The sequence below is a fragment of the Elgaria multicarinata genome, chromosome 10 (assembly GCF_023053635.1).
Source record: "Elgaria multicarinata webbii isolate HBS135686 ecotype San Diego chromosome 10, rElgMul1.1.pri, whole genome shotgun sequence".
NCBI classification, from domain to species: Eukaryota; Metazoa; Chordata; class Lepidosauria; order Squamata; family Anguidae; genus Elgaria; species Elgaria multicarinata.
The window spans coordinates 94304963-94321900 of NC_086180.1; the positions used below are offsets into that span (position 1 = coordinate 94304963).

The 16938-nt window shown below is 40.5% G+C and overlaps 1 protein-coding gene across 2 annotated transcripts in view; it reads left to right on the forward strand.

The window, feature by feature from the left end:
• HTT (huntingtin) overlaps window positions 1-16938 on the forward strand; it is a 454111-nt gene that overhangs the window by 235627 nt on the left and 201546 nt on the right. For both annotated transcript variants that reach the window (XM_063135886.1, XM_063135887.1), the window contains exons 31-34: window positions 3694-3917; window positions 8147-8225; window positions 9330-9491; window positions 10058-10113. In XM_063135886.1, coding sequence (XP_062991956.1) covers window positions 3694-3917; window positions 8147-8225; window positions 9330-9491; window positions 10058-10113 — 521 coding nt within the window. The remainder of the gene's footprint in view (window positions 1-3693; window positions 3918-8146; window positions 8226-9329; window positions 9492-10057; window positions 10114-16938) is intronic.

Below are 16938 nucleotides of genomic sequence, written 5' to 3' on the forward strand. Positions count from 1 at the left end.
TAAAAACTCTCTGTGTCTCTCATTTGGGGCGTAAACATTAACTAGTGTATATACTTTACCTTCCATTTGACCTTTTATCATAAGGAATCTACCATTGTCATCCTTTTTTATAGTTTCTAATGTAAATCCACTTTTTTTTGAGATCAAAGTAGCCACACCATTTTTTTTAAGTCCCCAATGACTTTTCATAATAAACTGACCACTTTTTATCTGTTATTGTTTTTATCTGATTTACATTATCGAAGCCCTGATGTGTTTCTTGCAACATAATTATGTCAGATCCTTCTTTATTTAACATTTGTTCTATTCTCCTCCTTTTCACGACTGCCCCCAAACCTTTAACATTGAGTGTTGATACTTTTATTTTTTTATCCATAATCGCCCTTTTGATGCCTCTTCTGATCCCTTGTGCTCTGTAACTCAAATTCACATACATAAAAACACAAACACCATAATAATAATAATAATAATAATAATAATAATAATAATAATAATAATAATAATAATATCTTGAAACAAGAAACAAAGCTGTTAGCAAAGGGTGCAATCCAAAGGGGAACAACTGCCCCAGATGATGAACAGATTTTTTTTTCAAGATATTTCACAGTTCTGAAACGAGATGGGAGACTGCCCAATTCTAGATCTGAGACAACAAAACATTCATCAGAGTACAGAAGTTCAGGATGACCACAATAGCCACCATTATGCCACTTTTTCATGAAGGTGTCTGGTTTGGAACAATAGGCTTCAAAGATGCATACTTTCACATCAGCATAGAACCATCCCATCACCGGTTCCTGAAGTTCATCATTGGTACCAAAATGTTCCATTCCAGGTTCTACCATTCAGCCTTGCAACGGCACCAAGGGTATTTACGAAGTGAGTAGCAGTGGTGTGTGCCCACCTCAGGCAGCAGGGAGTTGAAGTCTGTCCTTATCTGCATGACTGGCTAATAGTGACCTCCACTCAGCACAGTCTAATCCATTCCGTCTCAACAGTAAAGGACATCCTTCACACGCTGGGGTTCTACGTAAACGCAGAAAAGTCCAAATTGGAACCAACTCAGATCATTCCATTCATTAGCACAGTTCTCAATGCCAAAACAGCAAAGGAATACCTGCCTCAGGATCAAACCATAAAACTGGTGAACCTAGCCAGTCATCTCATCAAATCTCAAATGAAAACTGCATTCCATATGCAACACTTACTGGGTCGTTTGGCAGCTACAGTTTAAGTAGTCACATGGGTGAGACTCCATATGAGACCACTACAAAATTGGTTTATCCAACACAAGAAAGTGATGCTTCAAGATCCCTTTAGACATCGCAGTCTCCCTTCAAAGGTGGATGAATATATGAAACCTTCCCCAAGGCATGCCATTCATCCAGCCACTTCCTAGAATCATAGAATAATAGAGTTGGAAGGGGGCTATAAGGCCATTGAGTCCAACCTCCTGCTCTGTGCAGGAATCCACCCTAAAGCATCCCTGACAGATGGTTGTCCAGCTGCCTCTTGAATGCCTGTAGTGTGGGAGAGCCCACAACCTCCCTAGATAACTGGTTCCATTGTCGTATTGCTCTAACAGTCAGGAAGTTTTTCCTGATGTCCAGACGGAATCTGGCTTCCTGTAACTTGAGCCCGTTATTCCGTGTCCTGCACTCTGGGATGATCGAGAAGAGATCCTGGCCCTCCTCTGTGTGACAACCTTTTAAGTATTTGAAGAATGCTATCATGTCTCCCCTCAATCTTCTCTTCTCCAGGCTTTCAGTCTGTCTTCATAGGGCTTTGTTTCCAGACCCCTGATCATCCTGGTTGCCCTCCTCTGAACTCGCTCCAGCTTGTCTGAGTCCTTCTTGAATTGCGGTGCCCAGAACTGGATGCAATACTCTAGATGAGGCCTAACCAGGGCCGAATAGAGAGGATCCAGTACTTCACGCGATTTGGAAGCTATACTTCTATTAATGCAGCCCAAAATAGCATTTGCCTTTTTTGCAGCCATGTCGCACTGTTGGCTCATATTCAGCTTGTGATCTACTACAATTCCAAGATCCTTCTCGTTTGTAGTATTGCTGAGCCAAGTATCCCCCATCTTGTAACTGTGCATTTGGTTTCTTTTTCCTAGATGTAGAACTTGGCAATTATCCCTATTAAATTTCATTCTGCTGTTTTCAGCCCAGCACTCCAGCCTATCAAGATCACTTTGAAGTTTGTTTCTGTCTTCCAGGGTATTAGCTAGGGTTGTGCACGGACCCCCTGAACCTCTTTGTGGCCCGATTTGGAACTTTTGGATCGGGCCCAAACCACTTTGGGTTGATCCAACCCTCCCCCGCTCCGCGGAGCGAGAACTGGGGAGGCAGATCGAGATTTTGCCCCCTCTTCCCTACTTACTTGCCTCCGCAGCGTACGGTGGAGGCAGGTAAGTGGGGAAGGGGGGACAAAATGGGGGCCAAATAAGCACCCCTCCCCCCACTTACCTGCCCCCATCGCAGTCCAGCGCCGGCTTCAACTGAGGCTCAGGCCTCAGTTGAAGCCAGCGATGGACCGTGACGGACACAGGTAAGCCCCCCTCCCCCCTGCCCCCTTATCTGGCTCCACCGCCGTCGCCGCACGGACTGCAATAGCAGAGCCAGGTAAGCCCCCCCCCCACTTACCTGCCTTCATCGCGGTCCAGCCTGGGCCTCAGTTGAAGCGAGCACCAGACCACAATGGACACAGGTAAGGCCCCCTCCCCCTTGTCCCCCCTTACCTGGTTCTGCCGCCGTCGCCATATGGACTGCACTGCTGCCAGGTGAGCCCCCCTCCCCCCTTACCTACATTTGGAGCTCCAGATGGAAGCGAACAGCTTCGCCTCGATCCGCAGCTCCCCGACTCAATTTGGATCCACCTTTGGCGGAGGTGGATCGGGTCGCTCCACTCCGAATTCGTGATCCAAATCGGAGTGGAGCACAGCCCTAATATTAGCTGTCCCACCCAATTTTGTGTCATCTGCAAATTTGATAAGCGTTCCCTGCACCCGCTCATCCAAATCATTAATAAAAATGTTGAAGAGCACTGGGCCCAGGACTGAGCCCTGCGGTACCCCACTCATTGCCTCTCCCCAGTTTGAGAAGGTACTATTGATAAGCACTCTTTGAGTACAATTCTGTAGCCAACTGTGAATCCACCTAATAATTGTTCCATCTAGCCCACTTTTAGCTAGTTTGTTAATCAGAATATCATGGGGCACTTTGTCAAAAGCTTTGCTGAAGTCAAGATATATGACGTCCACAGCATTCCCACAGTTCACATGGGAGGTTACCTGATCAAAAAATGAGATCAGATTAGTCTGATAGGATTTGTTCCTGACAAATCTATGTTGGCTTCTAGTAATCACTGTATTGTTTTCAAGGTGCTTACAGATTTAGTTCTTTATAATCTGCTCCAGAATTTTCCCAGGGATGGATGTCAGACTGACTGGTCTGTAGTTCCCAGGTTCCTCCTTTTTGCCCTTTTTGAAGATAGGGACAACGTTAGCCCTCCTCCAGTCGTCTGGCACTTATCATCTTAACAACAGAAGCCTCCCAATTCATATGGGATGTCCACTGCAACCACCTGAGGACACAGGGAATATGGACCATTGAGGAGTCACAGAGTCTTGATGTCTGGATGGTGAATTGTGCCTGATTTCTGAATTGCTTTTCTATCTTCCCCTAGTTACTGAAGACATTGTTTGGCACAAACTTGGCTTCACAATATGATGGCTTGTCTTCAAATACTAGCAGATCTCAAGGAAAAGCTCAGCGCTTAGGCTCTTCAAATTTGAGGCCTGGCCTCTATCATTATTGCTTCATGGCTCCTTACACACATTTTACTCAGGCACTTGCTGATGCCAGTTTAAGGAATACGATTCAGGCTGACCTGGAACATGATACTTCTGGGTAAGAATAAGTTTTATCCCTTTGTTTCAGTTACCCAAGTATGAAAAAAAAACCTATTTTGTGTAAACCATTGAGAAGAAATCCTAATTAACTCCATTTTAATTCCTGGTTATAATACAATGAAATGTGGAAATTTCAAATGGTGGGGGTGAATAGTTATGCAAGGCACTGTAAATATAAGTGTCATAATATGTCTAAATACGTCATAATTAGGTAGTAGTTTGGCTTTTTATGATTTTCAATGTTTTACTAGTTTTTATTGGATTATGGTTGTTATGTTTTGAACTTCTTGTAAACTGCCTTGGTGGATCTCAGAAATCAGTATAGAAATACGATAAATACAATTTAAAAATACTAATTATGCCTGTAGGCTTAATTGCCATCAATTGTTCTCTGAGTCCTGAAAGTTTACGTGTCCTTTGGGGTTTAAAAACAACAACAGAAACAACCTTACATACTTTTGCATAGTTAGGGAGTCCCCTAAGTATGAAAAAAATCACTAATCACTTGTTGGGTGTCCTCATTTCCTCTTTAAAATTACAAGAATTTGACCACATAGGTTCACTTTTGAAAGGAATGATGCATACTGCTGAAATTATTTTCACTGTAAGATTCTGATCCATCAGTATAGAACTGTTCTTGCACATCTTGTGGGATCTAGCATGCTCTCTGGGAGCCAAGACAGAAAAATAATTGTTATGATTATCGTTTGTTGGACGACATACTTTCCATTCCTATTGAGCTTCCAGAGGACTGGATTACATTGAGGCTTTTATCTCTTAGATCATGTTTGGAAGGAGGTTCCCCCATCCATTGTTTATGTTTAAACTCCACAATGAAGTTTGCATACAAGTTGACATTGAAAGAAATTGACATTGAAAGAAAAGTTCTTAGCATTGTATTTAAGATTCAAATTGTAATAATAATAATATATTTATTTATTTTTTACCCGCCTCTCCCTGCAGATCGAGGCGGGATACAATGCAAATTCCATAAAATACATATAATTAAAACATTTAAAACTAATACGTTATTAAAAGCAGCACATTATTAAAAGGCATCTTAAAATGCAACTGGGTAGGCCTGCTTTCTTAAAATCTGGAAGACTGTTAAATTGACAAATCTCTCCTGGCAGGTCATTCCATAATCTGAGAGCAGCAGAGGAAAAGGTCCTCTGGGTAATAGTTGTCAGCCTTGTTTTTGTTGACAAGAGTAAATTCTTCCCAGAGTACCTGAGTGAGCGGTATTGAAAGCTGCTGAGAGGTCCAAAAGTACCAGCAGGGACACACTCCCCCTGTCAATACTCAGGTGTAGATCATCTGCTAAGGAGACCATACTGGTCTCAACTCCGAATCCTGCTCTGGAACCAGTTCGAAATGGATCTAGAAAATCTGTTTGGAGTTGGAAGGCAACTGCCCTCTCAATCACTTTCTCCAAAAATGGAAGATTTGATGCTGGTCTGTAATTATTAAGGTCTGGGGGGTCCAGAGAGGGCTTTTTTAAAAGTGCCCGTACTACCGCCACTTTTAGGTGGTAGTATTACCTACTCCCCTCTCTGAGAGATGCATTAATAATACGCTGTAATTGTTGTCTAACTACATCTCCTTCCTGGACGACCAGCCTTGAGGGACAGGGATTGAGAGGGCAAGTTGTCTTCCTTACTCATCCAAGCACCTTGTCCATGTCCTCGGTACTCACCAACTGAAGCCGATCTAGTGTAATCCTACTTGCAGAGTTGCTGGACACTTCATTGTCAGCTTCTGCTATAATGACGGCATCTAAGTTGGCTCTTATCCGAGAGATTTTATCTGCGAAATGATCGTTAAAGGCATCACAGCGAACTACTGAAGGCTCTAAAATCAAGTTCAGGGGGGAAGGTGTCTGACTTAGACCTTTCACCACCCTGAACAGTTTTGCTGGACGCGAATTCGCAGACACAATGCGTGCAGAGAAGAAAGCTTTCTTCGCTGCACGTATTGCCACCCCATAGGAATGAAGATGTTTTTTATATTGTGTCTTGTCAGATAGGAGTCAAGTTTTCCGCCATCGGCACTCTAGTCATCATCCTTCCCACTTAAACTCCCTGAGATCTTCTGTATACCAAGGTTAGAAGCGGGTCGGAGAGGACGTTTGAGAGCAATCATGTTGATAGCTCTAGTTAGGTCTTGATTCCATCTATTGACCAGGGCTTCAACAGGATCGTTGACGATACCAGCCATAGAACCCTCTATGGCTATCTGGAATCCAAGAGGATCCATCAGCCTTCGAGGGCAGACCATCTTAATAGGTCCGCCACCCCTGCAGGGGCGGATAGTAGCCATGATACTAACCCTGACCAGAAAATGATCTGTCCATGACAACACAGAGGTATTCATCACTTCCGCCCACAGATCCATCTGTTCAGAGCTGAAAACAGCATCGAGGGTGTGACCTGCAGAATGTGTGGGTCCAGAGACCTGTTGGGATAGGCCCATGAGAGGTCTGCCTGGCGCCTACACTGTACTCCTTTCGTCACCAGCTGAAGACCTTTTTATTCTCTCAGTATTTTAACACTTAATTTTAACTTAAATTTAAATTTTACCGTTCTAACTCTGTATTTTAATCTTATACCAATTTTGCTGCGTGGTTTTATCCTGGTTGTGCTTTTTATACTGTATTTTGTATTTGTGCTTTTAACATGTTGGTTGTTTTATTACGGTTTAAATTTTTGTGAACCACCCAGAGAGCTTCAGCTATTGGGCAGTATAAAAATGTAATAAATAAATAAATAAATGTTTGTCATGGATGCAATGAACTCCCGAGCGGCACCTGACAAACTGGTCTCAAATGTGATTTTGAAGTCACCAAAAGCCTGGGCAACTCCAACACCAACTCCGAGACCAGTTCCATGAGCTCAGCCAGGGAGTCTGATAGGCAGCAGGATGGCCGATGCACTAACAGAATCCCCAGTCTATCCCTGGTCTTTAGACTCAGGTACACACACTTGATGTGATTCAATTCCCGGACAGGAATTCTGGTCAGGTTGAGATTGTTTTTGTAGACCACAGCTACTCCGCCCCCCGCCCACTTCCCCTCACCTGCTCACTAACACAGTACCCAGCTGGGAGGGCCTGGGCCCATGTTGGGCCACTGTCATCTCCCAGCCAGGTCTCTGTGAAGCATGCCAGGTCAGCCTCCTCATCTATAAGGAGGTCATGGATGGTATTTGTTTTGTTTTTAACTGACCTGGCATTGTATAGGAGCAAGGAGAGGTTCTCTGGATGGCCTGATTCGTTCTCCAAGTTCCCTGGGGTGGCAGGGCAACCGGAAGGTAAGGTGGGTGTTAAATATCTATCTCTCCTTCCCTTATAATGGCATGTCTCCCTGCTATCGCGATATCTCCCTCTGCCCTGCACAACACATATTGCCACTCCCTTTCCCATGCACATTATGCTGAATTGGGCTCCCAGCCACCGTTAGACCTCTCAGAGAGGCAAGGTGGAGGTGGCACTCTGGGCAAGCTGCTGTCGTCCTTCTTCCAGGCACCTTCCCCCACAGTTCCTGGCAGCCCCGCCTTAAGTACTTGGTGTTGCTGGTGGGCGGGGACAGGAACAGTTCAGGCTCAGGCGCAGAGTCCACTGGTGCAGCTGGACAGGCAGCTCCTTCCCTGGTAGCGCTTCCAGGCACCTTCCCCCACAGCTCCTGTCAGCCCTACCTTAAATACTTGGGGTGTTTGTTTGTTTGTTTTAAAGAAATTGTTACCGATACAATAATTCAAGACAGAGCAAAACTTAGATTAACTCTCCCTTTAACAACAGTGCCTGGGTTTGGACATCACAAGGGCATCATATGATCGAGGCTGTCAGAAGTTGTAAAATGAAAGCAGAAGTGAGGAGCACACTGGAGGCAGCGCATTTGCCTCCTCCTATTTGTGGCCAGTGAACTAGGTCATATAGTTGCTAGATTGCCTGGACAGAACCTATTCCAGTGATTGACAAATGTTATCCAACTTGTTTGGAAAGTTTGGATAGAATTCATTATTGGGTCATCACCCAATCTAAGCTGTCTTCCACTATTTATTTCATTTTCTATTTATGCTTAATACACTTCCAGCCCTCCTCCTGGGCTGTAATAAAAGCCACTTTACTCTCATCTCAGGTCTTCTTGAAGTTCGACTTATGAGTTTCCACTACTCTGCAGTATAGATAATGTAAAATAAATAATAACAAGTGTTTGTATTTGTTTTATAGCTGGTTTGATATATTGCAAAAGGTTTCCACACAACTGAAAGCTGGCATGGCAACTGCAGTGAAACATCGTGCTGACAAGGTACAAGGAAAAATACAGTTCTTAAATTGTTGCTTGCTATATTTTATTTAAATAGGGTCATTTTGTGAACTGCCCAGAGAGCTTCGGCTATTGGGCAGTATAAAAATGTAATAAAGAAAGAAAGAAAGAAAAACAAACCTTTTTGAAATTTTGCTCTGGATTTTTATCCAGCTTCACCCTAAAGACAACAGGATATGTTGTGGGCAAAATAATCTACTGTACCTTGAAAGGCAGTTGTAAAGGCTGGACTAGATGTGAACCATCTCTTTAAACCAGTCATAAACATAGGGAACGATGCTTGATAAACCTTCTGCTTCTTGTAGTTTGTGTCCCCTCAGCCTCTGAATGCATTTCTCCCAGCTGGGCTCACTTCCATTATTAGAACTCAATTGATTGAAAAGCGGGTCTTGGGAGAGTTTTGCATTCCTTGCCTGCGGCCCACTCTGTTCCCTGTATTATATGAGATTGGGACAGGCCTACATGTAAAGAAATGGGTTTGCCGCTAGTTTGGCATACAACCATATTAAAACTTTGAATCCAGTGTCTGAAAAGTATATCTAAATCATCATAGCTATAACAAACTCCCATTAGCAGCCCAAAATTCCATCACAAGCCCATACCCTTCCGATGACTCACACTCTTCTATCAAATTCACAACTGCCTTGCCATGGCACAATCCACGTATCACAGCTGAGGTTTCCCTCATCTATACCCAAGAAAGTTCCCTTCATTCCAGGATTAACCTATTTTACCAATGTGTGCTATTTCATTTCTACAAAGGACTACAGGTAACATTTTGCCTTTTCTGTTAATGAATCATCTATTTTGCCACACCCACCACATTTAATATACCCAGCATTTTCAGTCTACCCAAATAACTTAATATGGCATTGTTACAAAAGGGATTAGGCCGCTGCACAGCATTCAATCTCATACTCTAAATGCACAGACCAGTTGTTGGTTTAAAGGTTCAGAATGATGAAAAACTAGGTCCATGGTAATGACTGGGTGAGGTGCAGGGGACAGTTATGCTACTTAGGCATTTAAATATCTTGTTTTCAAACTGGAATCCTATATAGTTGCTGCATTTCCCCTTTTTCTTAGAATATTATTCATAATCACATTCGCTTGTTTGAGCCCCTTGTCATCAAAGCATTAAAGCAGTATACGACAACAACATCCGTACAGCTGCAGAGGCAAGTTTTGGACCTCCTTGCACAACTGGTTCAGCTGCGGGTTAACTACTGCCTCCTAGACTCTGATCAGGTGAGTCCTTCAGTTTTCCTAATATGGTGTTGATTACAAAAGTACGTTGTGTCTTTCTATTTAAATGACATGAAGTATGATTAGGGACAGTAAAAGTGACATTATTTCACTGGATAAAACATGTAATTTATTTGTGAGAAATACTGAGGAAAAAATAAAATGATTTAACTGCTGCTCTGCCAATTCCGGATTGGGAAAGCAGGGAGCTTCCTCCCACGCCACCCAAGCCCCAGCGAAGCCAGAGAAAGGTCCTGTCTTACTGCTAGCAGGATGTGCTAACCCAAAGATTGACCTTTGTATTTGTACAAAAAAGGACATCCATGGTAAGTTTGAAAGACACTTTGCAAATGTAACCCTGCTTACTGCAAGCATTGCTCATTTTCTTGTAAAAATAGGGTGTGTGTTGTTGTTTGTTGAAATGATACTAGCTAGATATGTATAGTAAACAACATTTAATTGCCTCATCGCATTTTATTTTGTTATGTTTTATTATAATGTGCATTAAGTATTCTAACCATTCAAGATTTCTTTGCATAATTAAATGTGGATATTTATTTTGCTTATAGGTGTTCATTGGATTTGTTCTAAAACAGTTTGAATACATTGAAGTGGGACAGTTCAGGTACAAATCCAGTGTTTTACAGCCTCCTTGAATTGTATAAATGTATATTAAAAACTTGGGCCAATTTTCTGAATAATTTAATGTCACTCAAAATGGTTCTCCCCACCCCCACTTCAGCAATAAGCAGGGGAAGCTTGAGAAGGACAGGGGTGTTTGCTGCAGAGGGAGAAATGCATCCGCATTGCCAAGACAACTAGGTATCCACTCTCCTTGTCTTGCTACACTCCATCAGTTGCATCATGGCTACTGGCTACACAAGGAGTTTCTCCCCATCCAAATGAAGGCGATATAGCTTAATTTGCTACTGTTGATGTTGCCATATAGTCAGTTTGTTTAAATAGGATTGTTTGCCATTACACTCACAGTGGCCCCGTTCAGACGACACGCTAAACCATGCTGCTTAACCACTAACCACTAAATAGTTAACGAAATGCTTAACTGGGGTTAACGGTGTCACCTGACACATGTTTTCCCTAACCATCTACCCCATTAACCACATTGTGGTTCTATTTATTTATTTATTTATTACATTTCTATACCGCCCAATAGCCGGAGCTCTCTGGGCGGTTCACAAAAATTAAAAACATTCAAAGTATAAAACAACAGTATAAAACTATAATATAAAATACAATATAAAAGCTCAACCAGATAAAAACAGCAGCAATGCAAAATTACAAATTTAAAACACCATGTTAAAATATATTTATAGATTGTTAAAATGTTGGGAGAATAAAAAGGTCTTCACTTGGCGTCTAAAAGCATATAATGTAGGTGCCAAGCGAACCTCCTTGCAACATGGTTAGCGGCACTAACTGTGGCTAAAAGTGTCGCCTGACACATGTCTGTGGTTAAGGGGCCATGGTTAAGGGGTTAAGGCATAGAACTTCCATTACAGAGTGGACTAACTAGGTGGGGCTGCTCTAACCAGTGAGCTCTATGGCTGCTCTGGACTGCCGAATTATACGCTCGCTGTGGCTGCCATTTTGTGTTTCGCATTAGTTTTTGGGAGTGATTTTTGCTCTTCTTAGCAGAGTGTGCTTATACTGTATTTCTTCAATTCTAAGACGCACTTCCCCCCCCATATAAACATCTCTAAAAAACAGGGTGCGTCCTAGAATCGCGGGTGTGTTATTTCTTAGAATCAAAGCTTTTTTGGGGGGGGGCGGAGCCGGACATCATGACGGGTAAGATCTCTGCTTGAGAGCTCCCGAGAGGGGGGGATCTGGAAAGCTAATTATCTCATTTAAGAGGCATGGGTCGTAAATGAGAGTGAAGGAAGATGGTTTATGATTGTTAAAAGAAGGTGAAAATCCTGTTTTTTTGGAAGCAGTCTCAGATTAAGGGGAGAAAAACAGCCCGTTCTCTGGCCGTAAACAGACGGAAGGAGGGGGGAGCAAGAACTGACGAACTTTGGAATGTTTGGAATGTTAGAGCTCTCCTGTCTTCTAGTCTGATAAAGGGATGATTTATATTCTCCTAATCTGAGAGAAGGGTCTTGGCAGTAAATTCACCCCTCTTAAAGAAAAAAATAACAACGAAGAATAAGGCTTTATTGGTTAAGAAGAGGGAGACGCGGTGGATTGTAAACGGGACACTGACTGAGATCCATGCCGTATATTAGAAAAAAAGGGGAAAAAGCCCCGGGGAAGGCTGCTTGGCAAAGAACACATCCTTCCAACCATAATTTGGCCCGTCTTGAGAAAGTGCCTGTTGAAAAAGATTTACAATCTTCTGGAAGTGATTCAGACCGATCGGCAAAAATGGCTGAAGGTTCTGGCAAGGAGCCAACTTCTGTTACAATGGATGAACTGAAGAAGCTGATTTTAGAAACCAAAACCATCCTCAGCAAGAAAATGGATGTTAATGAAAAGAATGCGGTTGCACGTATGGGGGCGCTAGCAGACAGGTTAGCGCAGAATGAGCGAGAGATAAAGGAGTTGGATTTGGAAGTCAAAGCACTTGCAAAGAAACAGGATGTTTTTGAAAAAAGTTCTGAGACAAAATCACAAAGTCAAGATTTGCAGCTGATTCGGCTTCAAGACGAGGTGAGGCGTTGCAACATACGCATCAAACAATTTGCTGAAGAATCAGGAGAAGATTTGAGAAAAATAGCTTTGAAGTGGTTCAATGATATGATGCCAGATGTGGATATAAAAGACAGCGATATTGAGAGGATTCATAGAGTGGGAGGAGCAAGGTACAAAGGATCTTCCAGAGACATTCTTGTGAAATTTGGCAGTTATTACAAGAAGGAGCAAGTAATGAAGAAATTGAGGGCTATGGTCATGATTAAATATAAAGGCAAAACAGTGCAAGTTTTCAACGATCTTTGTGAGCAAACACTCCAATGGAGGCGCAGCATTAAGCAAATAACTGAAGCATTAACAAAAAATGCAGTGAGATATGCTTGGGGTTACCCGGTTTTCTTAAAGTTTTCTTTTGCTGGGGCTGATTACAGAGTAACCTCTCTGGAGCAAGGCAAAGAGCTGCTGAAGAGATTGGGGTTAATGAAGGATGAAAGTGTTGGAGCTGGAGATGAGAATGGAGCCGTAGCCGGGGCGTCTGGGACGGGGTAAATGGGGAATGTTGTTTGAGATAATTAATATGTTAAGTAATTAAATACAGGGATTGTGCCGTCATGGCGGGGCACCGCCTCCCCCCTCTCCCCTAAGTTAGAGGGCCGGAGTAATAGACTCACGGGGATATGGGGAGGGGGAAAGTAGTGGGGGGGGAGAGGGGTGGGGGGCATTATTAGGGGGGGTGGGAGGGGGAAGAAGGGGGGTTTAGGGTTTATTTTTATATTTGGTGTTGTATATGTTTATGAGTTACAGAGCACACGGGATTGGAAGGAAAACCAAAAGGGAGAGTATGAATAAGAATATTAAAGTATCAACGCTCAATGTTAAAGGTCTGGGGGCAGTCGTGAAAAGGAGGAGAATAGAACAAATGTTAAATAAAGAAAGATCAGATATTATTATGTTGCAAGAAACACACCAAAAATTTGATGGCGTAAATGAAATCCGGACAAGGTGGTCTGTTTATTATGAAAAGTCATTAGGGACGTCAAAAAAAAATGGAGTAGCAATTTTGATTTCAAAAAAAAGTGGATTCATATTGAAAACTGTAAAAAAGGACGATAATGGCAGATATCTTATGATAAAAGGGCAAATAGAAAGTGAACAATATACATTAGTAAATGTTTATGCTCCTAATGAGAGACACAGAGAGTTTTTTATGAATTTATTCAGTGAAATAGAGGAGTTTAGGGAAGGATATTTAATTTTGGCTGGGGATTTTAATATGGTAATGGATAATAGAGTGGATAGATCAAACCCCACAAATGTGGAAAAAAGAAATAATATTACTGTATTGAATAAATTAGTAAAGGAAAAAGACTATGTGGATTGTTGGCGTTTACTGAATGGCGTGAACCCGGGATTCTCTTATTACTCCCCAGTTCATCAGACATATTCTAGAATAGATTATATAATGGTTTCAAAAGAGTTTGCAAGTAAGATATGTAGAATGGAAATGGGAGTAATAAAGGTTACGGACCATGCACTGTTAAGTCTAGAATTCACAGTTAAAAAGAATTATAAGGAAGCGTTTAGGTGGAAATTAAACACAAAACTTCTAAAGTATAATAAGGTGGTAGAAAAAATAAAAAGTGAATTGACGGAGGCTTGGGAAATCAATGAGAAAGGAGGAACGTCAAGGGCAGTAGTTTGGGATACCATGAAGGCAGTATCGAGAGGGATTTGTATTAGAGAAATGTGTAAATTAAGAAAACAACAAGCAGCAGAGCAAGAACAATTGGAGGAAGAGATCAAAAAAAATGGAGATAGATTATTGGCAACATAAAAATAAATATAAATTAATAGAAATACAGGCAAAGAAAAAACAATTAGAAAATTTAAATTTAGAGGAGGTTCAAAAGAATTTAATATATATGAAAAGGGAGTATTTTGAAAACAGTAACAGGAATTCTAAGCTGCTTGCCAGACTCACACAAAAGGAAAAAGCCAGGAATGGGATAGGGATTTTGAAGGATAAACAAGGAAAGTATTGTCATACAATGAAAGATAAAGTAAAGATTTTTCAAGAGTTTTATCAGGATTTGTATAAGGGAAAGGATACTCAAAAACAAAAGTTAGAAGCTTATATAGAAAAATATATAAAGAAGAGAATAAAAATAGAGCATGAAGAGTTAATGGAGAAGGTAATAACTCAAGGAGAAGTAGAAGAAGCAATTGAGAATCTGAAGCCGGGTAAATCACCGGGGGTAGATGGGTTAGGGCCAGAATATTATAAGGTTTTTAAAGGAATTTTAATACCAAAATTAATAAATTTGTATAATTCCATATTGGAAGGGGATAGAACACCAGAATCATGGGAACACTCATTAATAATTTTAATACCAAAATCAGACAAAGATTTGACTGTCCCTGATTCATATAGACCTATTTCATTAATAAACCAGGATGCTAAGCTTTTTTCAACTATCTTGGCAAGGCGGTTGAATAAATTTATAGAGGAATATATAGGGGAGGACCAATGTGGATTTGTGGTAGGTAGACAGATGCCTAATTTAGTGGGAAGAGTATTAAATGCAATTCAGGTGATAAATAAGTCTTGGGTTAAAGCGGGAATTCTGGCATTGGATATTTTTAAGGCTTTTGATTGTGTGAGCTGGCAAGCTTTAAAGACGGTTCTAAATAAAATGGGATTTGGAAATAAATTTAAAGCGATAATAGAACAGTTATACTCTCAAAATACAGCCGTAGTGGTGGTGAATGATGGTGTGACAGATAAGAAACGACTAGCCAGAGGGACAAGACAAGGTTGTCCGCTCTCACCAGTCCTATTTGTAATGGTAATGGAATTATTGGCGAATGCAATACGAGAAGATGAGGAGATTGAAGGAATAGGTAGTATGAAAGAACTTAAATTGAATATGTTTGCAGATGATACGTTGTTGACGATAAAGAACCCAATAGAGAAGATAGGGAGAATTAAACAACATTTGAGAGAATTTGAGGATGTTACGGGGTTAAAAATAAATTGGTCTAAATCAGAATTGATGCTGTTTAATTATACTATAAAGGAAGAGAAGGATTGGGAAGAAAGGGGAAGAGAAATGAGAGTTAAGAATCAGATTAGATACTTGGGAATAAAAATTACGCAGAAGTTAGAGAGTTTAGAGAAAGAAAATTTAAATGTGTTAAAAAAAGAGATTTTAGCAAAATTGGAAAAATATAAAAGGTTAAATTTATCCTGGTTTGGAAGAATAGCATTAATAAAAATGAAGATTTTAGCAAAGATAAATTTTGTGTTTAGGATGCTACCAATAAAAATTTCAGAATTAGAGTTAAAAAGTTGGCAAAGGATTATAAATAATTATTGTAATGGAGATAAGAAAGCGAGGGTAAATAAAAGTAAATGGTATTTGAGTCAAAAAAAGGGAGGATTGGGTCTCCCGAATATTAAATTATATTATGTAGCTAATAGATTAAGATATATAGTGGAGGCAATTTTAGGTTTAGGGGAATTAGATTGGATGAAAGAAAAAACTATGAGTAACTTAGAGACTAAATTAGAAAATGTTTTTTTTATGGAAGGAAAAAAAATGGGTGGAAAGTATAAATAACCCGCTTTTGAGGCTTCACTGGGAAATTTGGAGTAAATATAAAGGGGCGCTGCTTCCGAGCAGCTCTCCCTTGTCACCAGTAATATTGTTGAAGAATTTCCCGGAGGAATTAAAGAGTAGATTAAGTAAAGCTTTAATAGAAAAAAATAAAATGAAATTAAGAGATTGGTTAAGAGGAATGAGTACAAGAGAGGATATGGAGGAGGTTTTGAAGGATAAAAAGTTATCTTGGTTAAATTATAGGCAATTAGAACAATGGACTAAAAAGTGGGTAAGAGATAATGGAGAGTGTAGAGAATTAACAAAGTTTGAAGAATTAATAGATAAGAAAGATAAGGAAAGGGGGAAAAGAACAGTGTTAAAAGGGTTGATGAGTGAAATATATAGAATATTGGTGGAGAAAGGGACAGTGGATAATTCGGGTAAAATGGTTTGGGAGACAGATTTCAAGGTACAAATAGGACAACAGGGTTGGGAGGGAATATGGAAACAAAGAGCGTTGAGAAATATGTCAGTAAGGATAAAAGAGAATTATTATAAAATTGTATGGAGGTGGTACCTAACTCCGGTTAGATTGAATAAGATAAATAATCAGCAATCAGAAAATTGTTGGAGAGGTTGTGGGGTTAAAGGAACGTATTTGCATATGTGGTGGGAATGTAACTATGTTCAGAAATTGTGGAAGATGGTGTTTTTGGAGATTGAAGAAATTGTGGAAATGAAGATAAGAAGAACACCAAAAGTTGCATTGCTATCACTATTTGAAGAAGATTTTAAATGTAAAAAGGAAATTAAGGAACTGATAACGAACCTGTTGATTGCAGCAAGATTAATGGTAGCTAGGAACTGGAAGATTCAAGGGGAATATTCTATTGAAGAATGGTATAAAGAAGTATGGGATATAGCTATTAATGATAAATTAACAAGTAATATTAAATGGAGAAGAGGTATAGCTAAATCAAATGATTTTGAAGGAATTTGGAAACAGTTCCTAATATTTGTGTTTTCAAAAGGAAGTGGGAAACCACCAGCAGAAGAAAGTATGAGATTCTGGAATCAGGAATGAGATCCCGAGGTGGGGGGTGCACTTGTAGGTTATTTTGATTATGTTATTAAGATAAGATATTTTGTATTCAAATTGAATATTATGTAGTATGTTGTTGTTGTTGTTGTTTTTA